At 42.6% G+C, this 21,311-nt stretch overlaps 2 protein-coding genes across 6 annotated transcripts; one reads left to right on the forward strand and one right to left on the reverse strand.

The window, feature by feature from the left end:
• Positions 1-1,024: 1,024 nt before the first annotated feature.
• LOC131582603 (borealin-2-like) lies at positions 1,025-8,086 on the forward strand. Of its 5 annotated transcripts, XM_058845951.1 has the most exons (10): positions 1,400-1,675; positions 1,938-2,066; positions 2,787-2,827; positions 3,186-3,246; positions 3,874-3,941; positions 4,711-4,778; positions 5,107-5,145; positions 6,170-6,302; positions 6,525-6,611; positions 7,345-7,818. In XM_058845951.1, the coding sequence occupies exons 1-10, from the start codon at positions 1,516-1,518 to the stop codon at positions 7,390-7,392; spliced, it is 834 nt and encodes a 277-aa protein (XP_058701934.1). In that variant the 5' UTR covers positions 1,400-1,515; the 3' UTR covers positions 7,393-7,818. The 5 variants fall into 5 exon arrangements, with proteins under 5 accessions (XP_058701933.1, XP_058701932.1, XP_058701931.1 ...); XM_058845948.1 differs by lacking the exons at positions 3,186-3,246; positions 7,345-7,818 and adding an exon at positions 7,858-8,086 and having other exon boundaries at positions 1,033-1,675; XM_058845947.1 differs by lacking the exon at positions 3,186-3,246 and having other exon boundaries at positions 1,040-1,675; positions 7,345-7,827.
• Positions 8,087-8,216: 130 nt separating this feature from the next.
• Positions 8,217-19,578, reverse strand: DNAJA2 (DnaJ heat shock protein family (Hsp40) member A2). Its single transcript, XM_058845946.1, has 9 exons — positions 19,378-19,578; positions 16,580-16,639; positions 15,383-15,594; positions 13,998-14,078; positions 13,549-13,682; positions 12,159-12,355; positions 10,618-10,762; positions 10,326-10,453; positions 8,217-9,831 (listed from the first exon to the last, which is right to left on the reverse strand). Exons 1-9 carry the CDS (start codon positions 19,453-19,455, stop codon positions 9,643-9,645), a joined length of 1,224 nt encoding a protein of 407 aa, XP_058701929.1. The 5' UTR covers positions 19,456-19,578; the 3' UTR covers positions 8,217-9,642.
• Positions 19,579-21,311: the final 1,733 nt, after the last annotated feature.

A 21,311-nucleotide genomic window follows, 5' to 3' on the forward strand; every position in this document is an offset into this window, starting at 1 on the left:
TGCAACTTACAGAGCAATACTATCTTCTCATTTTGCAGTGACACCTCAGAACTACTTTAGTGGTGTTTATTTGGTAATTTCAAAGAAAAAAAAATAGGGAAAGGAAAACTAGTCCTGCTTCCATAAACATACATGCATATGCCAGAATCACCAAAATCAGGATGTTCTTTTCTTTATATCAGGATTTTGAGTGTTTTCTGGAACAGAAACACCTGTTTTTCTGGAAGGGTTTTTTTGGGGGGGGGGGGGGGGGGAGTGGGGTGGGAAGTGGTGTATGTTGTTTTACAAACAAGAAGATGGTCTGAGTGACATAGTCTGTGCAGTCTGGCTCAGGAGATGTGCCAGATGCATATGATAAAGAAAAAGCTACTCACTTCAGAGAGCTTCCAGCCTCTGTATACACCATGTGAAAACCACTAGTATTTTAAAGCATTATCTAAATGCCCTTTTGTACAATTCCTTGCTCAAATTTATACAAAATCCAAGATATTAATACCTCTGGTATTATTTTTTTAAAATTTGGATACGTGCAAGAAAATTTTCTTCAAGGAATTCTATTTTTAACTATGTGGATTTGAATACTTTTATATATTCAATACTTAGTGTATCCATGCCTTTCGAATGTTCCCTGTTACTAAGTGTTTATTAAATCCTGTCTTCACCTGATCAGAACTCGCACAAGCTGTAACCATTTGGACAGAGCAGGTTATTCCCTTGGTTCTCTCTGAGACTCTGCATGTTCTGCACTCTGAACAGCAGTAATTCAGCTAAACCCAAAGCTGAGCTCTGAAACAGGGCCCTTCCTATGGAGCACTGAGGCTTCCCACACGTGTGGAAGCCCTGGCACGGAAGCAGCGCCTGTCCCGGCCCGGGCAGCCCGGCTCCGGTCACAGTCCCCGGGATGGAAGCGCTCACCTGCTCCAGCGCAGCTCCAGCGGGCCCGGGGCTGCTCCAAACGGGGAACAAAACAGCGCAATTCCTTTGTGCCTCCAGGACCGAGTGTGTGTGAGCCTGTCCAGCTCCTGCCAGGGCATAAGGATCATCAAATCGTAGAATGTTGAGGGGTTGGAATGGACCTTAAAGGTCCTCTTGTCCCAACCCCCCCGCCTGGGCAGCGACGGCTCCCACACGGCCAGGTGGCCAAGGCCTTCTTATCCAGCCTGGCCTTGAGCACTGCCAGGGTTGTGACATCCACAGCCTCCCTGGCTCCCAGTGTCTCACCACCCTCACAGGAAATAATTTCTCTCTATTATCTAACCCGTTTCCCCCCTTTTAATTTGTACTCATTTCTCCTTGTCCTGTCACTACAGGTGCCAACGCCCGAGGCACCTCCGAGACGGGGCACTCCCACACCCCGCTCCCCTCACGTCCTTCCCTCCCTTCTGACAGAGCCCGGGGACCGCGGGCTTCGCTCGTCCCCGCCCCGGCGGCTCCCGGCCTCCCCTGCCCGCCCCGGGGTGTGTCCGGCCCCGCTCTGGGCGCGGCTCCGGGCACGGCTCGGGCCGGCTCTCGGCCATGGCCCCGGGGAAGGCCCCGTGCCGGCGGCGCAGCAGCGACTCGGGCGTGGGGCCGGAGCGCAGGGCGCTGCCCCGGGACAGGGACCAGTGCGCCGCGCTATCCCAGAAGAAGAAGGACCAGCGCATCGCTCTCTTCCTCAGCGACTTCGACCAGCAGGGTAGGGCCGGGGTTGCCCGGCGAGGGGAGGGAACGGAGGCTCCGGGCAGGGAGAGCCCCGGGCCGGGGTCGCGCCCTCGGGCAGGGCCGCCTGCCCCGCGCCCCGAGTTGGCGGCTGATGGAGGCTCCAGGCGCTCCGGCTCCCGGCTCGGATTTCTCCGGATAAATCGCTGTTTTAACTTTCTTTTATAGCGCGGTCTTGCAGTGCTTATACTTGGAAACAAGTAACACGCATGGCAGTAAAAGCGAGTTTTGTTTTAAAGCCAAGGAGCACATCCAGGAGATGAAGAAAGAGCTCGATTCGCTTCTGCAGACAGCGGAGAAGGCGTTTGCGGTGGAGCTGCTGACGATGCCGGCTGCCGTCAGGAAGATGAAAAGGAAAGAGGTGCTCGGTGAGTGTGCGTGGTCCTGTGCTTGGGGTGCGGGCAGCGATGTGCCCGGGGCTACGGGACAAAACCTGGGAACTTGGTGGCTTTCCTGAAAAGGTTTGCTTTGTCTGCCCTGTATTTTAAGCAGATCAGCAGTGCTGTTACCCTGCAGATGCTCGCTGAGCACTCCTGTTCAAGTAGACTGATCTGTGTAACGCAGGGTATAGAATTAGTTGGTGACTAGTCTGGAGAGTACTGTTATGTGTGCATTTAAGTAATCTTATTTCAAGTCTGAAGAGACAAGAAATCATTACAAACCTAATGTTTTCTGTGTATAAAAACAAGCATTTTTGTTCATCTGAATCTGTTGCCTAAATATGTATTTAATATGCATTTTCTTCTGGAGAAACTTCTGCCTAAGAGCATTAGCTGTCTGCAGTGCAGTGTGTGTGCATTGTGGTTCTTTGAATTTGGGGGATACCCTGTGTGAATACACTCAGGATTCTTTCAAGGATTAAACACTGAAATTGCCTTAGATTTTCATTGTTGTTTTATAGGAGTTACTGCAGTCCTGCAAGACTGGAATCTTGTTCAAATGTAACACATATGCTGACCTAAGATTGCCTATTTAACCACTGTAATCCTAAATTACTTGTTTGGCTTCTGAGCCATAAGATAAGAATCTGAAGATAAAAATTATGCAAGTAATAGTATCTAAATAAGTTATAATTTCTTGATTTACAGATTTGCAGGGACGAGAGGAAGTGGTTCTTGCTGCTGCAATGGTAGGAGTGTGTTTTCAAATTTTATCACAGTTTACAGAATAGAATTCTTCTCTCCCTGCTGTAAATACTTCAGACAAATGATTTTGTTTGGCCATGTGTTTAAATAGAGGATGACATGAAAAACCTAGACAGCCAGCCATGGTACAGTTATGAACATTACCTAAAGTTTTAGGGTCATCTGCTGGCAGAAATTCAGATGTTTCAAAAAAAAACCAAAAAAACAAACCTGGTGTTTAGCCAATCCCACTTCCTGTCAATTGCTTTCATGCCCTTTTAGTTCACTGCCTTTTATAACACAATATGCATCTACTGGGAAAAATCTGATGACCTTCCCTTGTTGGATGAACATTTTTTTTAGACTGACTGCTCTCTAGAAGACATGCCAAATCCCAAACTGGTGAGGACCAACAGCAAAAAAGGCAGGTCAACTCATTAATATATAGCCTGTGGTTCTTACATTTTCTTTTTTTTTTTTACTGGTTTGAACTGAGTGCTTGTAAAATGAATGTTAAGCCTGAAGAGTACAAGAGGGAAAAGTGCATAACAGACTCCCCAGCTTTCAGGGTGGAGGATCATGAGCCATGCTACTGTAGAGGTGCTTTAAAGCATGAGATAAGAGTTCCTGTCCTTTGTATTTGTCAGGGAAAATGGTTAGAAAAGACAGATTTAAGGCTTTACAATATAGCAGGAGAGCGAGGAAAGTCACCCCTCTTTTCTTAGGTTTCCCTTCACATTCTGCTCATCGAGCTTTGTAAGAAAAATACCATTTTTCTTCATATCCCCAAATATGCAGTAAGGAGGACACTACCACTGGGGGTGTAATTCTGTTTTGTCTGTGGGCTGAGAGATTATCTGGGGTCTTTTAACTGTCTGGTGTGTCCCAGTGCCTGTGATGAACACACAGTTTGCTTTGACCTGTGTCCCAGGTGAATGACATTGGATGGCAGAAGGGGGAAAACGGGGAAATAGGCTTCAAACACAAGGCTGATGTGTTTTGTACTCTTCATAAGATCTTTATTTTCCTTGTCTTGCTAATACATTTCTAGTTAAGGTAACCACAATTGTTGAATATGAAGATGCCAAGCACAGTTCTGCAAAGAAAATAACTAAAAAAGTAAGTCTATTTTGTTTTTATTCAAAAAACATAAGGACTTGATCAGTTCTGACCTGCCACAAATCCTGCTAGATCCATGACCAGGCAGGCCAGTGCTCTGCTGTCTGTTGGAAAAGTCAGTTATTTTAAATGTAATGTATTTGAAGGTAAGCAAGGTTAAACAGTAAATTATTTTTATAATGAAATATGGTATCTGCACTTCTAGTGACTAATTCACACAGGCTGGCAAGTACTGGCATAGTCATTCTCCCTTGACTTGCCAGTAAGTCTTGATGGTTTGAGGAACCGTATTTTGTTGAAACTTTTTTTATTTTTTAAATCAACCTCATGTTTAATCCATGCTTTTCTATAACTGAGTAGTGCATTCTTGTCTCTAAACCAAATCAAGTGTTTTAGTTTTGCAACCTCAGTCTGTCTGTGCAGTGTAGCTCCTCAGCCAGACACTGATGTAGCAAGATGACAACAAATACAAAAAAGATTCTGTGCAGTTACAGACTTTAACTGTAAAAAAGCTTAAAAGTTGGAAGGGTGTATATTAGACAGGTGGTTGGTTATACAGAACTTCAGTAGGAATAAATACGTTTTGGCATTATGAAACTTATTTTAGAATGTATATGTGGCATTTTCTATATATATAAAAGGCAATAGTATGGGGCTTAACTACCCTTTTTCAACAGGGAATTTTTACAGTATTGTTTCCTGCAAATACCTATCATTTTCCTTTCAAATACTACCTTTTTTAACTGCAGTCTTATATATAAATTTTCAGATTTCCAAAACCAGGTCACTGGTTTCACTGGCCTCTGGTTTAAGTGGCAAACTGAACTCTCTTTCTAGGTAAGACTGACCTTTGATTCTTCCAGGGTTTTAGGTCCCACTATGTCATGTTTACCCCAGGAGGGCTTTTTCACATGTGTTTTTACACTAGATCCCTGTCATGGGGCACTTCAGCATTCTCTAATCCACTGTCTGTCTACCTTCATTCTAGCTAAAAATTTACAGTAGAAATAGATGAGGAGGAACAAAAAATAAAAATAGTAAACCAACAAAATAAAACTCCCAACAAAACACAAACCAAATAACTGCATTTTTTTTTAGTTTCTGTTTACTCTTCTGGCTAATGTAGTTTGCAGAAAGATGCTAAGTCTCTTTGTTTCCATTGCAGTGCCACAAATCTCAAAGCCACTCCAAAGGGAGCTAAAAGGTAAGGGGTTTTTAGTATGTACTTAATAAATAATTCTGTTCAGTACCAAGACACTGTGTATCTATATTATCATCAATCTAGATGTAACAGATCTAGTGGTCTGCCACTAAATGTGACAGTAGGGATGCCAAACACCTTCTGCTTTGGGTCTGGGTGTTAACTTACATTATTGTGGAGGCACAGAACTTGATGTCCTAAGTCAGTTAAAAAATAAATGTATTTAGAGTACAAATTCTGTTCTCACTCACTATTTACAGGCTTACATCTCAAACTTGCTCTCAGAGCCCAACCTGGATTAAAATGTCAACAATACTGCTTTGTTAAAAGAAAAATAAACCAATCCCCACAAACTCCTTAATCAAATACACTGATAATCAGTTATTATATATAGTGTATCCATACACTAGTTTTCTTTTGGCACAAGCTGATGTGAGGGGGTGAACAACTTAAATGGGTCCTGAAACCAGTAAGTGATTGTTTCAAGTTGGCCTGCTATAAACATCAGAGGCTTGCTTCCATGCAGAATACACCTGAATCCAACATTTTTCAAGTAAAATAATAACAGCTGTATAATGAAAACTTAGGAATTCTGCATGGCATAAGGCATGGCCTGTACCTCTGAGAAGCAGCAGCTTTGGTATTTATTGGTATCTCCCTCTGTAGTAGACAGATACAGCATGTCTTATCTTAAGCCCTGAGGCATGAAGTTTCCTCTTTCCAAAACTGTAAACATTCACTGCTGATATTGGATATTCTTGTTACTGAGAGGCCAGAATGTCATCTTGTGTCACAGGCTTACAAGGTTACTGCAGTGGCAGGGTCATAAAACCTTACCCAGCAGTGCCCATATGTGCTGCTCATGGTTGGATTTCTGTAGTCTCCTGGCAGAACTGGAGAAATTTAAACATGACTACTGCCTCTCTCCAAGGTGTATTTCCTACTACTTGCATTTGCTTCTTGCTTGAAAATTTCCAGCAGAGCACAGGAAGTTAAGTAGAAGAGTAACATTTTCATTGTATTCTAGTGCTGGATTACAACAGGCTGTCTCAAGAACTTTACCTGCCAGTGGAAGAGTTCAAGGCATGTTAAAAAGAAGTAAATCTGTACCCCAACATAAAAGTGTTCCATTCGTCAACATTCCCTTGGCTGATGGACAGGTATCTTTTTTTTAAAAAACATTTTCAACTTACAGTAGTTGATCAATGCAAATAGTCTGATAGTGATAGCTCTTGCCATTCCTAAATGAGATGCTGCTAAATGAAAGGAAAAATGGTTGCCAAAGTTTTGCAATGTACAGGGGAGCATATGAGTTTCAGAGAATCTGGGCATGCAAGAAAAATCTTTTAATCTTTTAATCTCATGATTGTTTCTCTTCACAGACACTCTGTACAGCTGGTGGAGACCTCCGTAATATCGATGTGCAGCTCCTAAATCAGGATACAGTACAGCACATTCATAACTTGGTGGTAAGCTTGAACTAGGAGGCTTAAAGATCTGTGTATTCAGACACCTGCTCCCAGACTTTCATGTCAGATTCTGTCATGAATGCAAATTTAAACTCTTTGGAGTTTAAGCCTAAACTGGCTGGCATCAGTTGGAGTGAGGAAGAGGGAGGGGAGAACTGCTGCACAGGGGTTATGTATAAAAGTAACTGCACTTACATAAGCACATGCAGTTTGGTGATAGCCTAGGGGACCACAGGAGCATAAACTCTTCCTTCTGCAGTGCTCTGGTGGCTGTCCTACCACGTGAGCAAACTGCCATTCTCTTATCTCTCATTCACAAAGGCTGACAGAGCTACAGTTCAGTTTAGATTCTTACATTCCATTATTCTGTGTCCCTTGCTGAGCAAGAACCTGTCAATTCTCTGCTGCAAATGAACAGGAGCTGCCTTAATGGTTGTGAAGCAAAATAAAGTGGAACAGAACATTGGAGCACATACTGCCAACCCTCCTGAAGATGAGGGTACCTGGGCTTTTGTTCTATCTGGACCTGAGAGGTATTAAGCAGTTTACAGTTGTGCAGGTATAGAGACCAGTGCAGCAGAGTCAAGCTAAAGGTCTAGGAGCTGTTCTGTGGTTTTTGTTATGGCCCTGTCTCTGTAGGCAGACAGTGGAGAGTGAGTGCTCATTGTATGCTTTTTTCTTCTTCCACGTTCTTTTGGGAAATTTGAGCTAAAAAGAATTTTTCCCCCCTCAGAGTGAACTGACCGTACTGTGTGGAAAGGTAACACCTAAACCAAGTTAATGGAACTGTCTTGAACACAGAACATTCATGACGGCTCTTGCCTGCTGCCTCCAAAGTGTTGAAATTATGTCTACAATGTCTTAATAAAGCTGTATACTGCCCAGTAAATGTTTTTATAAGCTTTCATACCATGTGATGTGTCTTATTAAGTTCCTGTTATGAAGGATACCAAAGCAGAAGAAAATGCTGCTTTTTTTTTCTTTTATAAAAGGCTTAGGTTAGATCTTAATGAAGTTCACAGCAAAATGAACAGTAAGAGGCTGTATATAGGAAGTAAGTTTTTCTAATATTCAACTCACAAATAAACTGAAGTACAAGGAACTAAGTATTTGAACAGCCTTAAGACACTTCTAGTTATGTGGTAGCATATATGAATCTAACACAGGAATAAAACTTATTTCCAGTCTTGTGAGTGACATGACAGCAATGTGCAAGATGACAGGTAAAATTAGAATTTGTTATCAGGTGCTGCTGGAAGGAGCCCAAATTAATGCCAGCTGAGGACTGAAGCAGAACTGCCCTTCAGCTTCTTTTTCCACCCCTTCACTTCAGGTATCTGAAAAGTTACCATGAATCCCTTCCTCTCTTTCCCTTCAAAAAAACACCCAATCTGCATGGGGATTAAAGGTTTAGAGTATTTTGCAAGGACTTCTAAGCAGAAGACAGCTGTTGTAATTCTTTAAGCATTGCAGGTTACAAAGACTGGCTCCTTGGCGAGATCAGTCAGGAGAAAGGATCAGCATGTCACCATGGCTTCACAAAAAGCAACCCCAAGTTTTAATAAATGAAAATAAAAGACCCACTAGAGAATGCCAGATCATAAGTCAGTACTGAAATACAGATCAAACAGTATTTATTTTTGCTTCATTTTTTAGAGTCTATAACAAGGATGTTCAGCAACACTCAAATGCCAATGCCTATCCAAGCACATTGAAACCCTTGGAGTTTGTCCCTCCAACCTCATCAATAAAGTGTCAACAACTATCAGAGAAATAACTAAACAAGTCACACTTCAGATTTGTAAAGAAAAGTAGAGCTTCAACTTTCTCACTTAAACAGGAGAGAAACCTTGCTATAGAGGCAGCTTACCAACCCAACACTGTTCATGCACAACAGTTCCTTAGGTAAGGTCACATTTTTGCTTTGTTCTGGCATTTTTGCCCATTAATAATAGTAGAACAGCAGCTGGAGATCTTTGTATCTTCATACTTAAAACCAAAGTGCCAACTACTAGAGAAGTAACAAAATCATCTACATTTATTACGTTTCCAGGTTAAACTTTTTTTTTAAACTGGAAACATTTCTCTAGGAAGTGAGGCTGAATCAGGCTTTGAATAGGATTCAAAGGCTAAGAGAAAGACACCATTATTTCAGAATTTAATCGTTCCCAATTAAGGGGTTTGTTATCTTTAGACTGAATTCATATATCCTTGTGTTTTCTTCACACAAAGGGGACATGGCTGCAGCCCTCCCTGTGCCCATTTAGTCATCTCTCATTTCAGAAAGAGACTTGAATGTGGCACACAATTGTTATCTAACCTTCACCTAGTCTTAAAGCAGCTTCAGCCTCCCTGTGTTTATAAAATATCTATCATCTACATAGTCTTTTCATACACAGACTAGTTAAAGCCACTGGAAAAGTAAGAGTTACAAGGCAAAAGAAATATATTATACACCAACTGCTTTTATTTCATTTCAGAAACCGTTCACAAGATGGTAGAAAAAAAACTTACAACCACTTCTAATTTAGTCTTTCATTGTTCCCAGTCAGCTCTAAACCCATTATGTGCAAAGCCCATTTACCATGCATCTAGATGATAGATACAGGCTATGAAATTCTTGATTCTACTTGTAGCAGCTTATGCAGGTGCAGCCAAATACCAAGCCTCAGGACAAATTGTACACAAACTTTACAATGTAGAATTTGAATTTAAAATATGAAACTTAAAATCTACACAAAACTGGTAAAAATCAAGCACAGATACGAGGACAAACTTAAAACCCATGTGAAAAGGAGTCTCGTCTTCCTTTCAAGTGCTTTATTCTGCTACACAGTCAAAATGAAGATGTAAGCTTGTGGTTAGTTTAAATTACACTCTGTAGATACTATAGACCAATTTAAAAGTTACACATACAGCAATAGATGTCCATTGGTTCATCTGGATTACTTATACAATCCAGCTGGATTGTTGAAAACAAGTCAGGCAAAATTTGAAAGAAAATCCTTGTGCAACTTTTTTAGACAAATGTTTACTGGTGGGCACACTGTACCCCAGGTCCATGATGGCTGCTTTCTTCATCAGAACTATCATTATAAGCTTCACGTCTCTGGCCACCACCTGAACCACGAGTGGTATCAAATTCTTGAAGATCTACCTCTTCTGCATCACCAATTACATTGGGAAATTCTGGTCTAGCTGGCAGAAGATCTTCGAGTTCCTGCCCCAAAAAAGGAAATGCATTCAGTATTGCATCTACAACTCCTAAATAAAGTGATTGGTTTCCCACAACTTCAAGACACCTCTAAAAGCAGGTCTGGCTTAGAAGTCTATGCTGATGAAAGCCCTGAACTGCAGAGTCATTTAAAGTATTTGTATCAACTAGAAGACACCACTTGAAGAAAACCAACAGCTCCACATATCAACCAAAAGTGCAATCAGTAAATACAGCTGCACTCTGTAAACTTATCACAAAGCAACAGAAAGATTCTCCTCCTGCCCTCATCTGTGTACCATCTGCACAGCTGTTAAATACAACTTCCATAAATTCATATTTCAAGGGGCATTTCCAAGTAACACATGGCCTGTGAAAAAGGTTAAAGGAACTTTACTTGCATCTAAATTAAGCACTGAAAGCAAGCCCATGAGGTACAACATAGGCTCTTTGCACACTGTCAAATAAGACACCACGTTTATGCTTGAAAAACTACTTACTGAAAGCTTTTCTGGGCTAATCCAGTTATTTTCAGGAAACTGAACATCAAATTTAATGTAGAGATCCCCCTTTTCAAAAGGATTGCGATACTGTGGCATTCCTTCACCTCTGACTACACGGACACAACCTGGAATTCAAAGAGAAGTAAATAAGGAGATTGCTAGTGCAGAGCCATTCTCTCTCCACACAGTTCTCTCCCTAGCCTAGGTTCAGTTAACAGGACAACAAGGGTGGGATTAAGTGCTGAAGAATCACAAAAGCATAAACAAATCCTTATCAGGTCAAGCCTACCTGGTTCAATTACTTTTCCAGGAGGATATTTAACCACAATCTGACGTCCATCAAGGTGCTTAAATGTGAACTGAAATCCACACAGTGCTTCAACAAGTCCAATCTTGTGTGTCATATGCAAATCATTCACATCCCGCTGAAACACCTGGCAAACAAAGGAGATACTTCTTTCTAGTACTATAATCATAACTCCACCAGACTAATTATTGAGAATTCATTATTATTATTATAATTCAATGTCAGAGCAACAGCCTTTGTATGAAGTTAACTTGATTCTATTAATTCAGATGGCTTAACATGCTTGGGAATTTTGTGCCTGACCAAGTGTCATCTAAAGCCAAACCACACCATGCACCAAGGTGGCCTGTCCAGCAGCACTGCTCTTTCACCCCCATCATCTTCCACACAAGCAACCCATAAATAATACTGATAACAGTTTGACACTATTTCCCCTGCACTGGAATACAAAAACCACATCTTTGTTCTTCATCTCCTGTCCTCAACCATATCTGCTTTAGCTCCCTTGACCTACAGCAGGACTTTGATCACTTAGTCCACAGCTGTCAGAAGTGATCTTTAGGCCACATAACTCAGGATTCTTCATCAGAGTAAAACTTAAAATTTGTCCATTGGTAGGACCATGAGTCCCACCTCAAAGGAAATTTTAAGAGCACGAAGTCTATCTAGTTTTACTCCCTAGGAAAAAGTACAGACTGGCTGGCAGATTAGCAGTCCTTGACACAGCTTTGAAAAGCGTACAAAGTACCTAATTAGCAGATTGCCAACGTTATAACCTTAATATGATTGGAGTTTAAATTTCTACCCCATGCTACTCATCACAACACAAAACCCCTCCTCAAGTGCAACACACAAAACATTTCTTCTTTCATCACAGCTATATCTAGCATTTTTTAACAACAGGATTAAAAAAGGAGCAGTCACCTCAACTCTGCCCCACATGAGTTTTAACAGGAAAAGATAAATTGCAATATTTAATTCCAAGTGCAGTGTATGTAGTCCAGAATACAGTGATTACCAAACTAGCATAAAGTAATAATGTTTGTTTTGTTAAGTGAATCAGCAACATCACCATTTTGTGTTATTTCCAAAACTACAGTAGCAGACACAGAAAGCACCATCTGGGGTTTTATCAGGAGTTCCCTGCCATGTCACAAGACATGGAAAAAAGCTACACTTAGAATTCTGTTAGTGTCACGAGCAAAGCAGATTAAAGCTAACATCCTGAATGGCTCTTCACTGCATCTACTGTATCAAAGTCAGTCTGAGCTTATCTGAGAAAGCTACCTCTTACTAGCATTAGGAAGCACCAGAAGCTGCCTGTCCTCTGGCTAAGGACTTGCCCAGTTTTTTCTGGCTCACCGTGAAAACCACGTTGCAAACTATAAATCTATTAAAAGCTATTCACCATCTCTCCCAGAGCTGCAACAGTATCAATTACTTTAAATTAATGGCCATCTATGTAACTTAAATATTAACAACTGGAATAAAAGGCATTTAAAAGATAAACTCAAAAGCATTACCTCATTCTCTTTCTCTTGGAGTAAAAGGACAATATCGCCTGGCTCCACACCGGGAGCCTGATCTGCTTCTCCGCTGAATGTAATTCTTTGTCCATGTTTCATGCCTTTATCTACATGGACTTCAAGTATTTTTACCTCTTTGATCACCTTCTTCCCTTCACATTTTTTACAGCGGTCTTTTTCATTAATGACTTCACCTAAATAAAGAAAAATTTTGAGTTCAGAGATTTTAACACAGTCACACCCAACTCCTAGGAAAACCTATTCCAAAGCAAGCTGAAGAATTTCTGCAACACAAGTAGCGAATTAGATGTTGCTTTATGAATTCCTCACAAGAGGAAATCCAGGCTTCATTTATCCTAGCTGAGAGAGGGGGAAGGATGAGAAAGAAACAAAAAAGTTCCCTGACTGCCCCATCTCCCAGAATATCCCCACAAGACAGTTCTGAGTAAATGCAGCCAGCAGAACTAGAGAGTCCTGCATACAAAAATGGAAAGAGAGCTTATCATGTCAGATTCACCCCTACAAAGGTAATTCCTTTTTCCAGCAAATTGAAGGGTGACAATCCAAAATGGCTTCAATGCTCTGTTCTACCTCACCTTTATTTTTCCAGTGAGCTCTTGTCTCTATACACAGTAACCAGAGTATTAGGACACATGGACTGTAAAATTTCGGTATTAAGTGCCACAAGCAGATGCACTTGGCTTAAAATATTAAGCTTCTCACCTTAAATCACCTTTCTGTGAAACAAAGCATAACATTATGATGCAGTTGAAACTAGAAAATATGTAGGTTAGGCATATGAAATGTTAAAGACAACATCATTTATGAAATGTTTTGACAAGTCACAAAATACAACTCTTTGTAGCTTGAGTGCTGTGACGAATAAAATCATCCAGAAGGTGATGTTACTACTCAGCCAACTGCAGAAGACTTAAAAAGGAATCATATGAAGTGCTGAAGTTGTTATCCCCAAACAGAACCAATTCAGGCAAAGATATCATTTAAATTTGAAGAAGTTAAAAATTCAACTTCAGGTTCCTGTTTTTTAACCTACAACTGGCCTTGGATATCAGGAGATGCAAAAGGACAAATAGCTCCTAAACCAGCAACATCTCGGGTTTTTATTCAACAGTAATAGCAGTAAGTAATATTTGTATCTAAGTGCTTTTAAAGATGATCAACCCCTACTGCTTGAGCTTCTAGGCTGCTTTTCAGTACATTAAACACTGTAAATCTTGCTGCTGTTCTGAAATGATTTCTCCATGCTGCCACCATAGTGAGCTGACTGGGTAAGGGCAGAAGTGTCCTGGATAAGTTCCTCCTGAGATTTGAGCAGGAGGCTGTATCCAAGCAAGCACATTTAGTAACAGAGCAGAGGCTGGCCTACCTTCTCCATTGCAGTCAGAGCACACAGACTGCATCTGCTGCACCATTCCCGGGGCCAGCTGCCGGATCATGATGCGCACGCCCCGGCCCCGGCAGGCGTTGCACTTCTGAACGGAGCCAGCCTTTCCTCCCTGCCTGCAGCACAAAGCATCAGTTGCATGAAAAGGAAGTTCTTCAGAAAGAAACCAGAAACCCCCCTAGCAGTAGGTTAACATGCCTGCACACCCAACTGCACTGCCAATTACAGTTAGGTCCTCTGCTCTCCCACCCTTCCCCCACAAAGCCCTCAAATAGTTCCAGTTCCATCAACAGCATCATTCAAGTTCAACAATTTGCTGGTCTGAAAGCAGGCTCCAGTAAGTCAAATACTGATAAAGATCTGACACAGGAGATCCTTCATTACACTATCTGCCAACAAAACAACCAGAGAACTCAAAAATACAAACTTACCCATTACATGCACTACAAAGAACATTCTTGCTAAGCTGTAGTTTAGTTGTCTTTCCATTATACAGATCTTCTAAAGAGACTCTACAAAATAAAATATTTCTCCTGGGTTATCATTTAACAACTTATTTTCCCCATGTAATTAAAATACTTGCCTAGGACAAATAAAAAAAGAAAAAACGTAGATATTTCTAACAAGACTAAATCTGCTATCAAAATAAGATTTTAAAGCACCATTTTTGCTTCCCCAAAGAATTACTGAAAAAAAAATAAATCCATACATATCAATATACACTTGTAAATCTGAATATAGTTTCAGAGAAAAGCTGTAATTTAATCAGAAGAAATCAAGTAGGATTGGTTGTGTTTCTCAATAGGAAACAAGCTTATCTAGACTTTTTTAAGTGCTATTATACAGTCACAATTAATTATTATTTTTAATTCTACCAGGCAGGTGAGAAACAAACCTCTGTAAACAATCCAGACAATAATATTGTCTATTACATAAATACATAATAACACATATAGAATACTTACTACTCTATTGGGTTTTCTACACAAGAGAGTTTAGTGAGGAGGGGCTAGCATATCCCCAAGGCCACTTAACTTCTTAGTGTTTCTCCTAAAAAGGTTTGTTAGTGGATAGAAATTTCAGCTCAATGTATTGAGAACAGGTTGCCTGGCATCAGTATTTACAAATAACAGCAAAATCAAAGCTCATTAATAACATACCATGGAGTATAAAAACTAGCTACTAAACTAAGCAAGCATGTGAAATTAAACAGACATCACCAAGCACAGTCTGCCAACCACAGGAAAGAAGTTGCTTAACTGAAGTTCTTAAAAGGGACCTGCTCAGCAGGCAAAAAGCCAGCCATGACTGCAAGAAGATATCTCCAAAACACAGTTAGATGAGATACTCAAGAATGGCTTTGACAAAACAAACAACACCAAAGCCAAAGCCACCACACACACTTTTCCATTAATTATGAGGTTCAACCATAATTCCAGCTGGCACTGCCCTATGAATTCAAGTCTTTCCAGAGCACCTCCAGTTTCCCAAGAATCTGCCTGGTGAGTAATACTTGGCTGTTGAAGGCTTTTCCATTAGAACTACCAAACATAATTAAGGAGCAAAACAAAGAAAATAAAGCTAACGAAGTACATAATTCAAATAACCTGGCAAAGTATATGGTAGTCCCCAGATTACCCAACCAAAGAAAGTAACTCAGGATGACTGACCCCTGCTCTACACACAACATGCAGCTTTGAAGAGTGGTGCAGACTGCAGAGAATCTCAACTGAGAAGTGTATCAAGAATAGAAACCAGTAGAGTTTCCATGGTCAGGAAAGCTTCAAAGTACAAGCTGCAGCATCAAGGTACTCACTTAAGTGGATGCATCATATCTTCTCCTCTTCTTCTACCATTGCGACTTCTACTCTGGCCACCCATGAAATTGAACAATCCACCACCAAAGATATGGGAGAAAATATCGTCCATTCCACTCCCTTCTCGGAGCCCCTGCTCTCCATATCGATCATACAGCTCACGTTTCTCAGGATTTGACAATACTTCATAGGCAAAGCTTATTTCTTTGAACTAGAAGAGGAATAGAGTCAAAACAGTGCATGGTAATTTAGAACTTCAAGACAGCATTTTGAGTTTCTCTCACTGCATGAACACCTATCACTTAAGAATGTACACAATGAAACCCTTTTCCACCCTCATTTTAACATAACTTATTCTTAGCAAGATTTTAAATTTAGACTTGGGCTTAGTTTTGTTAAATCTTATCATAAAATAAGACATTTTACTGCAAAACTTGGTTGGCTTTGTTCTTTACTAGCATAAGACAGACTTCCTAAAAATAAAAAAAAAAATCCAACTGAAGAAAACCCCCAAGTACAATACAGTACTGCAGAAGCCAAAAGGCAGAATACCTAAAAGTTACATACTAAGTAATGTATTAACTAAGCAAAACCTTCAAGATGTTGGGCTCTTAAAATACACTAACAATTAAGTAGCTTAATGAAATGTACATTAGTGTATTTGGCAAATTAGTATCTTTTCACAGTCATTTCTGCTCACCTCTAAGCAGCCATCACAACTTCAATTCGGTTAAAGATAATCAGCGGAGTCAACATAATTGACAATTTTAGAATTGCTTTTACCATAACAAATCAAATTCAACCTTCCCACATATGTAATTCATTTTATGCTGCAGTAGTTTTTAGAATCTCTACACATATGTTTTTCCATGTTGGAAAAACTTGAAAAACCGACAGTCTTTCTCATATTCCTACATAGATGTCAATGCCAGCTGACATTATCTCAGCAAATGAGAAGCAGTTTTTTTCCTCAGCATTACTTTCCCAACCAATTTGACTCAGCCAACTGCTGCATTTTGTCATGAGGTACATGGCAGATTTTGAGACTGGGGAGAAGTTGACCAGACAATGCTCCCTCTCACAGCATTGTTTAACAACCTAAACAGCAAGCCCCCAGCACCTCTATTCAGTTCCTTAGCTACTATTGTAACAGCAAACCTAAGGTATTTAAAAAAAGAAGGATGAGTCTTTCTTACTTTGTCCCCTGCATTTGGATTCTTATCAGGATGGTACTCCTTGGCCAGTTTTCTGTATGCCTAGTTGAAAGAAGTAGAAAATTCATTAAAATTTCCATTGATCAGTTCTTTTCTGAGAAACTCAAGTAGTGTCCCCAGGAAGAAAGAAAATCCTAATAAAGCAAAGTGAAATTACAGTGTTTATAGTGTCATATAGTGTATATAGTGTTATAGTGTAGTAACTCATACATTGATACAGCCTAAAAAAATTTTGCCATCGCTACATGCATACATTAACTAGACTTGCATTTAAACACAGCCATGGCACACAATAGCTAGAACTAGTTTTCCTGCTTATCCTCATTAACTTAGAGGGAGAATCCCATTTGACTTTCATTAACATGACTTACTTTTTAGAAACCACTCAAACCCTACACCACAGGAGTAAATTTGAACCCATTTGTCTTTGCCCTCAATCACAGCAGTACAGTAACAACAAAATGGCTGCCTCAGCTTCCCATTCAACCCTACAACCACTCCTCACAACAACCATTTCCTTCTTCCCTACCTAGCACCAATGGAAGAGTTCACCCGAGCTGAGTATATGAGTTACATGTGCAGAAACGTACATAGCACTGCTTTTATTTAACTCCCTTATTGTAAATCAGTAGGAGGAGTAAGAACAGCGAATCCCCAGAAGGGACTTTCCAGACTGCTTTTTTCTGACCAGCCCTTTGACACTCGGGACCATCACTGGTTTTTCAGCAACCCTTCATCTGTTCTGCTTAGACTTGAGAGGATCAAAGCAAACAACACAGCAGGCAAAGACTTTTCCTATCACTGGAGCTAATGACAGTAGAAACTTCAACCCTCCTATTCCACCTCAACAACCTACAGAAACAATCAGGAGAAAGATTTTAACAAATTACATTGTATACAGTCTTCTATTTTTCAAATTACACCTGTTAAAAAAGCTACAGTGATGCAAAAAACTGAAGTATCAATTCTTGGAGACGATTTTTCACACACTTCATTACTGAATAACAGAGTGCCTAAACTAACTCTTTAGAACTATAATGTTAAGAGCTTTACAGACAAAGCTTTACAGAAATTACAATTTCTGAAAAAACAAATTCCTTTTTCTTCTATCCATACACTTATTTCTCATTACAGATTTTATCTTGAAACACTTTGTACTTTTGCATGCAATCAAGACATGATAAAGAGCTAATGAAATAAAAACAATGTTGATATTACAAGTCTAATATTCTAAAGCACAGTAAGTGTAAAAATCAAAACTAATATATCTTACTGGACAAATCACCCATCAGGAACAAAGCATAACGTTCCACGAACCTGTGTATTCTGTTATAATGGATGTTCCCCATATATTTTAAGTATTACAACCAAGAAAAAAACAAAACACCACTAAACTGATAACCTAAGTAACATTATCTAATCAGGAAAAAAAGGAGCTTGCAATGGTGATCTTTAAAATGAGAAAGCCCTTACATCTTTGCTGATAACATCATTCCAGGCCAGAGCAACTTTTACAACTACCCGTGGCCCCAAAGGAAACCACCACTATTTATTTCATCAGAACCAAATCCAGAATCAATGTCTACACTGGGAATACATAGGACTTCAGTAAAAGTTAATTTAGCCACTGTAAAAGCCCGTTCTTCCGGCTCCTTCAGACTAAGATTCATTTCACTTTTTCTATAGTTCTATATATGTTAAAATACCAGATTTTAAAGCATCCATGAGACCTTTCAATGACAGTAAGATATGCATGAACTCCTTGGTGTTGCAGACAGTTGGAAACCTTACATTCCACGATTAATCTAATATGTGGTAATTAATACTGATTAATATCCTAGCAGAAAACTGCTCTGGTTTTCATTCTTACAGGACACAGATAGCTTTAAGTGAACCCTGTAAAAAAATAAAATATTCTGGTGAACTGTGCTGTATACAAAACACAACCTTCTCACCGCCTGCCTTCCATCTCTAGCACAATTTCAACACTGCAATTGCCTATCCCTGCACAAATTAGGCTGCCGTGTGCATGACGGGTAAGGCGCAGTTGTTGGTGCCAGCACCACCCACCCGCGGAAGCCTCTGCTAGTGAACCGTCTGGTTCATTCTCCTCCCTCACGTGTAAACGGTCATTAAGGCCTTCCACAAAAAAAAAAAAAAAAAAAAAAAAAAGAAAAAAGAAAAAAAGAAAAGAAAAAAAAAAGAAAAAAGAAAAAAGAAAAAAAACCCAACGGTGCTTTATACACTACAGGATGGAATTGCTATAGCGACGACCTGGCTCCAAGTTTTCACCTCCCCTCTTTGTTTACCTCGCCTTGCCGCTTTCGGCCTGGGAGGAATCGCATCTATGAGCGAAACCGATTCCTCCCCAAGGCCTGCACGTGGGGCAGACAATGGCACCGGTGAGGATCGACCCGCAGGGATTCTCACCCCCAAAAAGCCCTTGCGGCCGCGCACGGCGCGGTGCCGCGGAGGCGGGACGAGCTGCGTCCCGCCCGCGCCCGGATCCCACGCGGGACAGGCCGGGACAGGGACACAGCGAGCCCGGCCGGGCCCGGCCGCCCCGTCCTCCCGCCGGGCCCTTGCCCTGCCCGCGGCCTCCCCGGACCGCCCGGCCCCGGGCGCGGCCTACCGAGCACCGATCCGCCCCGCAGGCCTCAGCCCCGCCGCCCGCGGGCTAAGCCCCGCTCGGCCCCGCTCCCCTCGCCGCCCGCCCGCGGGGCCCTGCCCGGCCGGGCCCACCGCCCCCCCACCTCCCGGCCTCCGCCCCTCCGCCGCACCTTCTTGAGTTCATTGTCGGAGGCGCCGGGCGGTACGCCCAGGATGTCGTAGAGCTTCGTGTCGGCCACGTTGGCCATGGTGGAGCGGCGGCGGGGCCGAGCGGGGCCGGGCGGGCCGAGGGCGGCGCGGGCAGGGCCGAGACCGGCGGCAGGACACGGACACGGACCGGCCGCGACGTCACCGCGCACGCGTGCGTCACCGCGCCGCGACGCGCGAGGCGCGCGGCCCCGCCCCCGCGGCGCCCCTGACCCAGTTCCGGCGCTGCACGGCAGGGGGCGCTGTGCGCGGGGGCTGTGAGGGCACGGGCGGGGCTGCCGGGCGGGGAGCGGGACCCGAGCAGCGCGCCGGGAACAGCATCCTCAGCTATCCCTTCTCTTACTGCGCACCGTCAGCAGGCTTGGAGGCGACCTCTGAGATCGTTCAGCGACACCTACGGCTGAACACTTCCATGTCAACCAGACCGTGGTACTGAGTGCCCTGTCCAATGTCCAGCTTTTCTTTAAACAACCCCAGGGACGGTGACTCCACTACCTCCCTGGGCAGCCCTTTCCAATATCTAAGCACTCTTTCTGTGAAAAAAATTCTTACCCTATGTCAAATCTGATCATCCCCCGGTGCACCTTAAGACTGTTCTCTCATCCTGTCATTTACTGCCTATGAGAAGAGCCTGAGCCCGACGTGGCTGCACCCTCCTTTCAGCGAGTTGTAGAGAGTGCTAAGTTCAGCCCTGAGCCTTCTTTTCTCCAGGCTGAGCCCCCTCAGCTGCTCCTCATCAGACCCGTACCCCAGATTCTTCCCCACCTCCATTGCCCCTTCTCTGGATTCACTTTGGCACCTTAATGTGCTTCCAGAACTGAGGGGTCCAGAACTGGATGCAGCACTCGAGGCATGGCCCAGTACAGTTCAATCACTGCCCTGGTCCTGCTGGCTGTCCTGTTCCTGATACAGGCCAGGAGGGGCCATTGGCATTCTTGGCCACCTGGGCACACCTGGCTCACGTTCAGCCTTTGTTGACCAGCATCTCCAGGTCCTTTTGCACCAGACACTACCCAGCCACTCTGCTCCAGCCTGAAGTGCTCCAGGGCTTATTGTGGCAAAAGGGCAGGACTGGCACTTGGTCTTGTTCAGCCTGAAATGCCAACACTGTTGGTCTTGGCCTGAAATTTTGAACCTGAAATGCCACTATCTGTGCCCACATGTCCGCCAAACCCCCAGCTCCTGTCACCATCAAGTGTGTCACTGAGGTTCATGGGGCACCTGCACACCAAACTGCTGCCTACCCTCAGGCAACAGTGGGTGTTCCTTCAGGGACATATTGCTAAGTGGCTATAAAGAGCACTGGCACCTATCTGCTCTGGTTTTGTGCTTTGCTCCAGAGCACCAGTTGCTGTGTGAGGCCCAGAGTGACTCACAAAGTGCACCTGCCCAAGGCCTCAGCTGGGCACCACTCTTTGCAGGCAAATAAAAAGCTGGGTTGTGTTTGATTAGATGTTTGTCTCCTAAAGCTAGGAGAGCAACTACTAAGCTCTTCCTTAGCTGTAGTCTCTTGGTCTTTACCCCCTTGTTAGGCAGGGGCTGCTGAAAGGCTCTAAAAGCTGTGGCAGGCATGTGGCTAAGGGTGATGGCACGGAGTCTGTATAAGGGCAAATACCAAAAACTGGCTTCTTGGCTTTTCTCTGGATAAGCCTAGGTTGTACCTCAGAGACGATGCTCCCTGAGGAAGAGGTGAGCAAGGCTGAGGCCTGAGGGGAGGCTGATGGGAACAGATTAGTGGCCTGACATGTGAGACAGAACAGAAAAGGCCCTTTCAAAAGATTGTTGTGCTTGTGGCACAGAAATTTGAATAGATCCCTTGCCTAAGGGGAGCAGACCTGAGTACCTGAAGGCTTACCTGAGGTACCTCCCTCTTTGTCTATAGGGGTACCCTTCATCT

This window comes from Poecile atricapillus, chromosome 10 (genome assembly GCF_030490865.1).
Source record: "Poecile atricapillus isolate bPoeAtr1 chromosome 10, bPoeAtr1.hap1, whole genome shotgun sequence".
NCBI lineage: Eukaryota > Metazoa > Chordata > Aves > Passeriformes > Paridae > Poecile > Poecile atricapillus.